We start from the raw sequence: 11,384 nt of genomic DNA on the forward strand, positions 1-11,384 counted from the left end.
TCCCCGCCCCCTTTTCCAGAATAGAGCTGCGCCTTTACAGCTCGGACCTGCTAAAAAACATCTGTTTTGGTTCTTATTATCATGTTTATCGCGCTGAAATCATGCGTTTTAAACCATAGTAGTTTAAACTTCTGATATAAGGTTTTCTGAGAGCACACATCCGAAGCACACGGACAGAAAGCGGCTGTCACAGCATGTGAGTACTAAACAAAGTTCTCATTCACACACAAGTTTACGTTAAAAACACACGAGTTACAAAAACAGTCGGTTATGTCTGTGAAGGTAAACTGCTGGGAAATAAATCGCAGGTTTATTTTAGATCTGTGTGGCAGCAGCAATATACAGTAAATAAATCAATAAATCCACTGCTCTGTTGTCTCATATGAGGCTGGGACTCTAAATAGTGTTCTGTGCTCGTCTGTGCAGCCAAAGACCGTGTTTTGATCAAACTTTCGCCATGGCATTAGAGCTGGTACACAGTTGTCGCTTGCAAAAACACAATGACGGTGCTGTGGGTGTATTACATTTTCAGCTTAAGGGGCGGTAATATTATAATGAGATCCTTTTGCAACATCACCAAGGGAGCAAAATCAGATGCGCTTGTTTTCTCAGATGCTTGCAGAAAAAGGCTTACCAAAACAAAGTTACTGGGTTAATCTTTTTCACATTACTAGAAAAGTCAGATTTTCATGATATGTCACCTTTAAACACCGACTGAAACACCTACTGAGCCCAAATTACACTCATAAATGGCCTGACAGTAGTGTTGTCTTACTGTGACACAATCTGGAACTTAAAAAATTATTTTAAATCAATTTCATCCACAGTTTCCTAATGTTACACCATGTCTAGACTGGATGTAAATGGCACACTACTACGCAACAAGACTAAATACAACAGACCCCATTATAATCAATTATTCTGACTAAACACAACACACAAAACAAAACAAAACACAACAAATCACAGACAGTAATCATACTGTACAGTACTTGCACAGTAGATGTTAATTGTGTTTCATTAATCACAGAAATAACCACTTTATTTTCCCCAGCACTAATAAATATTGTTTCTGAAAGTGCTAAAACCATATTGAAAAGAGCTTATGTCACACCTCTGTTCATCAGTTTGCACTGGCTACCAATAGTTACTCGCATAACATTCAAGGCATTGACGTTTGCCTACAAAACAACTGGCTCTGCACCCCATTACCCCATACCAGACTTATGTGCCCTCCAGAAGCTTGCACTCTGCAGGTGAACAGCAAATTATAGAAAAATGGTTCTAAACAGTACCAGTAAAGGGTTCTTCGGCTTGTAACAATAGCAGAACCCTTTTTAGTGCTAAATAGAATTTTTTTTATAGGGTTCCATATAGAACCATGCTTTGAAAATGCTATATAGGACCTTATTGGTGTTATAAATAACCTTTTTAATTACATTTTTCATTAATATTAGTGTTAATATCATTAATATTAGTATTATTTGTATACATTATTTATTAATATTGTTTTTTACCCCTCTGTCTGCCTGGTCTTATAATATCTTGAAGTGTTTAGGGTTTTACATAAAATCAACAACAACAACAATGTGTCAATTAGGTACTTTTATTTTATTTTTTTATTATGTAAAATTGTAGCAAAAATTACAGTGTTCTAACAACAGTTAATAGCAGAATACATTAATGAATGACAATGGACATTGAATATAAATAAATGCTTAAAGAAGTAAAACAAAATAGAACATAAAATAGTGTATTGAAGACCAAGCTCCAGTGAAATATCTTCACAATCCTCTATGATGCCTTTAAGTTAATCATTATCTGTATTTTGGTGGGATTGAATGGCAGTTTCTCTCTGCAGATGATGAAGTTGTAGGATGTGACATCATCTGAAAAGCACAATTGAGTTTAGATATACAATGTGTCTTCTTTCATTTGTTTATGTGAAAACAATTGTTTATGAAGGCCAAAAGTAGTATGTGAGCACTTCACAATGTTAAAAGGAAACGTAATATAAAGTCAAGGGTAAGGGTGTGTTTATGCATAAACCCTAGTAATGAAAAATATCTAACAAAATGGACCAAAACTTCTATATCTTTGTTACTTAGTGAAGAAGAGGAAAGTATCCTTAACTGAATAGAGCTGGTCACACCACATGTTCTCTTAAACTAAAAAGAGAAAAGACATAGGAAACCAATGTTTCCAAAGTTATAATTTATAGACATTTTAAGAAAGAAATAATTGATTATTACAATACCTGTTGAGAGTGTGTTGACAGTCTGTAGTTGGATGGCTGAGCTCCAGAAATTCAGTAATGAGGCATCTTAGAGTGTAGCCTCGGTTAGGGTTTTAGATTAAAACAACAATAACCACAACAGCAGCATGTTGTGTGAATTATGTTTTTATTAACATGCAAAATTGTCAGTGCTCTTAACAACAGTTATTAGCTGAATACATTAATGAATGACAATTGACATTGATCATGAATAAATACAATTGGCCAAGCATGTCTCCAGACCTAAACCCTATTGAGCATCTGTGGAGGAGCGCAAGGTCTCTAACATCCACCGGCTCCATGATGTCGTCATGGAGGAGTGGAAGAGGACTCCAGTGGCAACCTGTGAAGCTCTGGTGAACTCCATGCCCAAGAGGGTTAAGGCAGTGCTGGAAAATAATGGTGGCCACACAAAATATTGACACTTTGGGCCAAATTTGGACATTTTCACTTAGGGGCACTTATATATTGTTGCTCTTTTGTTAGTTTTGACTGCTTTTATTGTCCTCATTTGTAAGTCGCTTTGGATAAAAGTGTCTGCTAAATGTAAATGTTTATACATAAACCCAAGTAATAATTAAAAAACATAACAATATGAATTATAAATTCATTGTCTCTTTTACTTACTTAGTGGAGAAGAGAAGAGAAGTTTCCACAGCTTAGCAGAGCTGCAAACACTTATATGTGGCAAAAACTACAAAAAGAGATAAGAACATGTTTGTTTGGAAACCGGTTACATTTTTAATGTTAAATTTGTATTCCAATTTTAAGAATGAAATCATTTACCTGTTGAGAGTGTGTTGACAGTCTGTAGTTGGATCACTGAACTCCAGAAAATCAGTAATGAGGAGCTTTAACAGTTACAGATTTGAAAAACAAAAGGGCGGGAATAAAGAACCCTAAAGTCTAACACAAAGAACCATTTCAGCATGAAAGGGTTATTCAGAATGCTATGGTTCTAAATAAAACCATTACTGCATGTAAAGAACCATATTTTTTTTAGAGTAGTGACATCCCAAAGAGGCACAAAATCACTCTCACTGACTTTTACATTAACTGTTCTCTCCTGGTGGAATGACCTGCCCAACTCAATCCGAGCAGCGGAGTCCTTAGCCATCTTCAAGAAATGGCTTAAAACACACCTCTTCCATCTTGACCCTCTAACACTAGCACTCTCTATTCTATTTCTATTCTAACTACTCTTTTTCTTTTTATTAAAAAAAAAAAAAAACCTTCTAACACTAGCATTCTCTATTCTTTTTCTATTCTATCTGTTTTGTTTTGATTTATTATAAAAAATTACCCTCTAACACTAGCGTTCTCTATTCTTTTTCTGTTCTTTCAACTTTTTCTTTTTATTTATTTAAAAAAAAAATAACCCTCTAACAATAGTGTTCTCTATTCTTTTTCTATTCTATCTACTTGTTTTCTTCATTTATTCTGCTGATTAGTGTCCATTTGTGCTGATAAACAGCAACTTTGTCACGAATCAAGCCTCTGTGGTTCCCCCTGATCGACACCAGAGGGCACTTTCACCTGAGTAGTAGTTTCCTCTGGACTTAAAGGGTCTAATTTTCCTAATAATTTAAAGTACAAACCTACATGTCCAAGTCATTGTTGTGATGTGGGTAGAAAAGCTCAGCTGGTCATCCAACACTACCCAAGGGTTCATAGTTGTCCTGGTTGGTGTTATTGTTGTGGACGCCGGTTGCACAGTGATGTTGTTGTCAACTGATGGGTTTACAGGGATTACCAGGTGATGTTCCTTCATCCAAGCAGAGATGTCTGATTTGGCAGGCAGAGATATGAGCTGAAACTGGTGTCATCAGGTTGAAATGAAAGATATAAGACCAGCTCCCCCATCTCTCCTAACCTAACTAGGGGTGTGAGGGAAAGAGAAGCTGTTAGAGAGAGCAGCAGGGGTTGCTGTATCCTCAGGTCAAATCCAGGTCTCAGTCAAGTCCAAGATACTAAGAGCTGGCTGAGTAGCAAAGGCTGGAATTAAGTTTTATTGGCAGCTGACTGACATTTCCAGAGACCCAGAGAAAGAGAGAGGTGTAGATTGGATACAGGTTAGCAAGATTGCGTCGTCCTCTGTGTGTGATGTCCGAGTGTTGTTGAGAGACAACAGGAATGTACTGAAAGCACATGATGATTGTGAAAAGAGGAGAAAGAAGAAAGTGGAGGACAAATTGAAAAAGATACTTAAGTGCCTTGTCGGTGTCCTTACTCAATGGACTCGCACCGGTAGACTCGCAGGTCTTAACCTTAGTCGGTCTTCAAACGAGGAGGGCTGATGCTTCGCTTCTGCTGCCGCTTCAGTGCCAGCACAAGGACATCAATTAGATATACAGCTTCCCTTGTGAATACTTAAGTGCGCAGCTAGAATAATTTTTCAAGATCACTGACCAACCAAACACTTTATCTTCAGTTTTATGGGACACTTTCAAAGCCTGTTTATGAGGCTGCACCAATTCCTTTAAAGGGGTCATATGATGCGATTTCAATTTTTCCTTTCTCTTTGGAGTGTTACAAGCTCTTGGTGCATAAAGAAGATCTGTAAAGTTGCAAACACTAAAGTCTCAAAACCAAAGAGATATTCTTTATAAAAGTTAAGAGTTAACCACGCCTACCTAAAACGGCTCGTTCTAACACGCCCCCCACATACCTACGTCACGATCTGGGAAGACAAAATAATGTTCTTTTTAGCAGCATCTTATGACCCCTTTAAAGGGGCAAAAAAGAGCAAAATAAAGCTGCTCTGCAATCTACAGCTCACTCAACTAAAAAAATAGAGAATTTGCTGAGGCCAAGACCTGATTATATCTTCCCTTTCTTCTTCGCTTTGTTCCCAGGCTGTTCTTTTGCAGTCTTGCTCTCCTCCTCCCTTTGAGTCGCAGAAGAAAGAGAGGCTGCATAGACTTTGTTCTGTTAGAGCTTTGAGGATTTACATTGATCCTAAAAGCCAGTGGCATAAATCTGACCAATTGTTTGTCTGCGTTGGTGGCTGTAGCAAAAGTTGAAGCAAAGGACATCACATTGAGTGAGGAATGCTAGATCTAAGGTGTAAAAGGCAGTTGGATTGACTTTGCATGTAAGCATTTGTAGACACTGTGCTAGGAGTGTTGCTTCTTTTCAAGCTTTGGCCAGAGGAGTATAGTTGTAAGATTTCTTTGTGCAATTTGCAAATCTAAAACAGGATTCATCCAGGATATCATGCTGAAAACAATGTCATATAATGCCATAATGCTATATGGATGGAGTTATAATGTCTGATAATAAATGATTTCATCAGTAAATTTATGGTAGAGCAAAAAGTATTATACTGGGTAGCATATCCTGCCTTTATCTTGAAAATAATACTGTCTAAATAAATGTAAGCAGTAACAATGTTGTTTTAAAACTTAATATCAGCGTTTCTGTGGGTCTTAAAAAGTCTTGATTTGCCTTTTCATAAATTAAGGCCTTAAAAGGTCTTAAATCGGAGCAGAAAGTCTTAATTCATAGTCACGACATTAATTGTTGCGTGCACTGCAAAAAAATAATATTTTGTTTCCCAATACAAATATCTAAACATCTTTAAATCAAGATTCCTTTACTTGAGATGCAAAATGAAGATATGAAATCTTGGTGTCTGAGAAACTGAACCAAATTTAGTGAGTTTATGCCTAAAACAAGAACAAATATCTGTCAGTGGGGTATGACGACTTGTTTTACTTTTTTTTTTTTTTTTCCCCCAATACTTTTTTCCCCCACCTCAATAGTCAACGGGGACCAGCAACTCTTTGGTTACCCACATTCTTCAAAATATCTTCTTTTATGAAGAGAGAAACTCATTCTCAAGTTGTTCCAACCCTGTATAAGTAAATTATGACGATATTCATTTTTGGGTGAACTATCCTTTTAAAAAGGTCATAAGTCTAAATTTCCCTTCATAAAACCTGCAGAAACCCTGAATATGAATTTAAATTGTGAAAGCATTTCAATCCTGTAGTCTAGCATTGCAGTTTTAATTAAATTGAACATGTCTGGGTTTGGTGTTGATTTGAGCTATATATGAGCTATAGAACCTACCTACAAAGCCCTGGCAATTACTTGGCAACATAATAGCATACATAGTCACAATGTAACATACATGTTAACAGTTGACGTAAGGCTAGGGCTGGACAATATGGCCAAAATTTATATCACGATATATTTATTAACTTCGGTCGATATGATATAATTCCGATATCGATATGAACACTATTTATCTGAAATAGAAATATTTTGTAACATTATAAATGTCTTTATCATCACTTTTGATCAATTTTAAGCATCCTTGCTAAATAAAAGTATTCATTTCTATAATTTCTTTCCCAAAAAAATTATAAAAATTATACTGAATGGAATAGTGTATAATGTAACAAAAGATTTTTTATTTCAGATAAATGCTGATCTTTGGATCTTTCTATTCATCAAAGAATCCTGAAAAAAAAAACTGTTTTAAATATTGATAAGCATATTAGAATGATTTCTGTAGGATCATGTGACACTGAAGACTGGAGTAATGATGCTGAAAATGTAGCTATGATTTACATTTTAAAATATATTCAAATAGAAAGCAGTTATTTTAAATAGTAAAAATATTTCAAATTTTTACTGTTTTTGCTGTACTTTGGATCAAATAAATGCAGCCTTGGGTGAGCAGAAGAGAATTAAAAAAAAAATAAAAATCTTACTGTTCAAAAACTATTGACTGGTAGTGTAGGCTGATTATTCTTTTTTATGATAGATTATTATTATTGTGATAGATTGAAACAAATGTGCTTCAGCCAGAAAAAAAGGGTATGAAAAGTGCTCCGAGTCGCTGCAGAAAACAAAAAAATGTAACAACAAAAAAAACTGGAAATGTTGCTGGAGACTGGCTTATTGAAAATGCAAACTGATTCTCTGCCAGCAGGAGGCGCTTTTAGAGTGATAAAACTAGCGGTTTCCCCGGTAACGGCTGTAATCAAAGCAGCTCCGCTAATGAAAGCTTCTTTATCAGATCAAATGAAAATGCCATCGAAACTTTTCTGAAGACAGTCACATCCCCTTCAGCGATACATTCATATAAAACACCCGCGCCGTGTTATAATTTAGAAACGTGCAGTGCTCATGTTTATTCAATGAAGTCAAAACGCCACAAATAAATCAATTTATGGAAAACACTGGTAATGTATATCGAAATATCGGAAATGTTTAAAAATCATATCACCGTTATTGAAAAAAATTATATCGCGATACATATTGATATTGAATTATTGTCCAGCCCTACGTAAGGCACAATTGATCATTGCATTTTGTGCATACTTGCACAGAATTCCAAACCTTTGTGCGTATGGCCTACCAAAACAGGCCCCTGTGACTCACCATTATGTATATATATTTATCTTGATTTAGTGACATCAAAGTTTTTGCTCATGTTCAGGTTTCTTCATTTTGTTTATGTCTGAATGTAAATGTATAATTCATGAGTCGTCTTTCCACTTACAGAGCAGCCAATCAAAGGAGGGACCCAGAAGATCATTCAGTAGATGAAGAGAGAGATGATGCATACATTGGACATGCACCCTAAAACTACTCTTTCATTCTCCTTCCATACCCCACTTACTGCAATAAAAACAAACTGTAACTGAATGTAACTGTGCTGATCATCATTTCTTAATTTTAACCAGTTATTTGAATACTTGCAGCTTTTATGTGGAACCAATTTATTTCCTTTTTAATGAAAGGTAATAAAATAATATGTAAAAGCTGGGAAGGCAGGAAGAAAACTTGAACACTAAATTCCAAAAGAATGTTTGGTATGTTATTTGTATTGTGTTAAACAAACAAAAAAAGTTATATTTTGATAGAAAGATTTTTAAGCAAGTTTTTAACCATTTAAACCAGTTATCATGTTTTGTTTGTTTGTTTAACATTTGCTTGTAAAAATACATACCACTCCAGTTCAATTGTGCATTTCATGAAATGCGGTCTCATACCATCCAAAATCACCTTCATGTCATCATGCTATACTTTGATTCTAGTTGAGCTTAAACCTAGAAGAATATATATTTGGCCTAGCTGTTCTTTATTCGATGCATTGCTTCTAGTCCATTTGTTGGATGCTTTTTCTTTAACCGAAAGAAATGTACAATTCCCTAGATCACTGATGCCTAGTATACCAAATATGTTTCAGCCCTGATCGTGATCTGGCTTAGTATGTTGTGTCTGCAATTGACTTGTATGCTTTTTCTCATAATTGGAGTCCCCCGTTTTAAATATATGTATCATTCTCTCAGTGATTTGCTGCATTAGTAGATTTCTCTTTGATACCTAAACTATGCTTTGCTAAGGGCAAACATGGCATTATATTTTTGCATTATAGGAGGGCACTGACCTCAGCAACAATTAGATTGGTTATACCCACTTTCTCCTGCTTTTGTTCTGGTTAATCTTTTCTGTAAACGAATAAAAAAAGAGTTTATTTTGATGTATTTATTTATTTATTTTACCCTTGACAATCTGAAGGCTAAAGTGATTTTAACAACTGCTAACACATGGTGTCCATGAATGTTATATAAGCTCTCAGAAAAACACAGTAGAAGTTTTGATGTTCTAGCTCAACATTCAGACATAATATGCTTAATTACTGTCACTGTGTTGATTATTTCATTTAAACTCCTCCCATAATCTGATGATGGAATTACTGATTTAATAATCAAAGATATCAATGCCTTTGTGGACTGAAATACTAAATCTGCCATTGTGCATGCACTCGAAGCACTACCTTCAGAAGCAATTTAACACAGAACATAAAACAAAGGCCACCTGACTAAACATTCTTATAAACACATTATTTATTTATTATATCTTTTATTGAAGCGAAAAAAATCCAACACCTATCAGCCATGTGAAAAACGATTTGATCCCATAAACTTAAAATGTGTTTGTGCCACCTTTAGCAGCAATAATTGCAACCAAATGCTTCTGATAACTGGATATCAGTTTTTCACAGTGCTGTGGTGGAAGTTTGTCCCACTTTTCTTTAGAGAACTGCTTTAGTTCAGTCACATTGGAGGGTTTCGAGCATTACCTGCCCATTTAAGGTACTGGATCAGTGTCTTGCTGTGTAAAACAGCAAGTGAAAACTGTGATTCTCCTTTAGAATTTTCTGGTAGAGAGCAGAATTAATGTTTCCCTCAATTCAGTGGCACAGCAAGACAGCCCCGAACCCATATGCAAAAGCATTTGTACGGGCCACTCATAGGCGGAGGGTGAACCAACTCCAGGGTAAGGCTAAAAGCAGCCAAATGTATTAAACATCGTAAACCCGTCTTTTTAGGCAAGTACCAGACATGGGTGTCATGTAGGCTAATCAAATATGTTTAATGGGACTGAATTTGTATTTAACGTGATTGCAATTTAATAAAAACATTAGAAATGGATCATTATATATGTTATTTCCTTGGTTATTCAAACAGCGAATAAATTATAGGTATATAGAAAGTGACATTATCACTAACTTTGATCTATAGCGAGTTTAAGCACTCTCAAAGAAACAAAACAAAACTCGTTATAATCACTGAAGCTGTACACACTGTGAAATGAATCTCTTGCATTGTACTCGCACGCACTCAAAACTGATGAGTTTCAGTGATTAACTCATCTAAACGTCTCTGATTGGCCATTGCATTCCTAAACTCAATAGAATTGTGTGTGATTGGTTAAAATGCGCAACACTTTAAAAATGCCTAAAATTAAATACGGTGCAACATGAGCAGATCTTAATTTAATGCCACAATCGACACTGTCTATTCATTTTCACTTTGTTAGCAACAGACGTAATGGATTTCATTTGTTTGTGCAGGGGCATTTTTGTCCAATTTAGTGGCATTTTTGCCCCAAATCCCTATGGCCTTACACACGCTCCAGCTATGGGGCCACCCAAACATTATAGGTCAATGTGGGCTTCATCGCTCCTTATTGTTGTCTTTTCTGAGGTGAATAGCATTACATGACTATTCACAAGCTGTTTTATTAATAAAAAAAACATAAATGCTTGGAAATAATATTTAAAGTTTTCATTAGTGGTGCACAAGCCACCCAATAATCGCAATAAGCGTGTTTTGTTACTTTTAATATAACACAAATCGTAGCCTTTAAATTCTGTCAATTTTATCAGAACAATGAACTGAATCAATCATCTATTTGTCTATTAGTTCTAGCACGAGATAAACATGAATGAATATCAGAAGACATGTTGAAAAAAATCAGAACAACTTAAATGAATGTCTCATGTTTAGAAAATCATCAACAAAACCGCTTGTGAATAGTCGTAACATAACATGTACCTCAGAAACGCCAACAATATAACTTTGCCAAAATTGTTTTATTATTTTCATAAATCAGTTAACCGCCACCAGTGTTTGGGAAAGTTACTTTTAAAAGTAATGCATTACAATATTGCATTACTCTCTAAAAAAGTAACTAATTACATTACTTAGTTACTTTTTATGGAAAGTAATGCGTTATATTACTTTTGCGTTACTTTCGCGTTACTTTTTAAATATAAGCAGGGCTTGATTGTTTTTAATATAAGAAGTTCTATTTATAGCAAATATAAAAGCCCTTTCACAAGAAAAAGTGTAATGAATAAACCTCAGGCTGAAGCAAAAGTAAATTCACGTCTGTACAGTAGAACGCAGGAGAAGAAACACTCTTCAGCAATAAAAAAACAATGAAGCACAATTGTTAGTTTATCTAAAGTAATTTTTGCCTATTAGTATGGTTGAACTGGATCATCAAAGGTCAGCAGCAAAGACATTGGTTATTAAAATGGGATTAGATACATTTGTGTTATTTAACATTTTATATTTAATTTCACTGTTTTAGTTCATTTTGATTAATACTAAATCTGTTTTTTGTGAGTGGGATGAATTAATGCACATTCACATTTAGTCTAGAACTACAGTAACATCATGTTCACACAGTGCACACCATTCCTCTGCACTTCCGATTTCTCCCAATATGGGGACAGAAGACTTGTCAGTCAATAAATGGGAAAACAAAGTAACTGGCGTTACTTTTTTGAAAAAGTAAC

At 35.2% G+C, this 11,384-nt stretch overlaps 1 protein-coding gene across 1 annotated transcript in view; it reads left to right on the forward strand.

Annotated features, from left to right (window-relative positions):
- Positions 1-8,146, forward strand: part of LOC107687763 (tripartite motif-containing protein 44-like) — a 30,025-nt gene extending 21,879 nt beyond the window's left edge. The window contains exon 6 of the mRNA XM_016485218.1: positions 7,793-8,146. Coding sequence (XP_016340704.1) covers positions 7,793-7,874 — 82 coding nt within the window. The 3' untranslated portion in view covers positions 7,875-8,146. The remainder of the gene's footprint in view (positions 1-7,792) is intronic.
- Positions 8,147-11,384: the final 3,238 nt, after the last annotated feature.

The sequence above is a fragment of the Sinocyclocheilus anshuiensis genome, unplaced genomic scaffold (genome assembly GCF_001515605.1).
Source record: "Sinocyclocheilus anshuiensis isolate Anshui unplaced genomic scaffold, SAMN03320099.WGS_v1.1 scaffold445, whole genome shotgun sequence".
In the NCBI taxonomy this organism is placed as follows: domain Eukaryota; kingdom Metazoa; phylum Chordata; class Actinopteri; order Cypriniformes; family Cyprinidae; genus Sinocyclocheilus; species Sinocyclocheilus anshuiensis.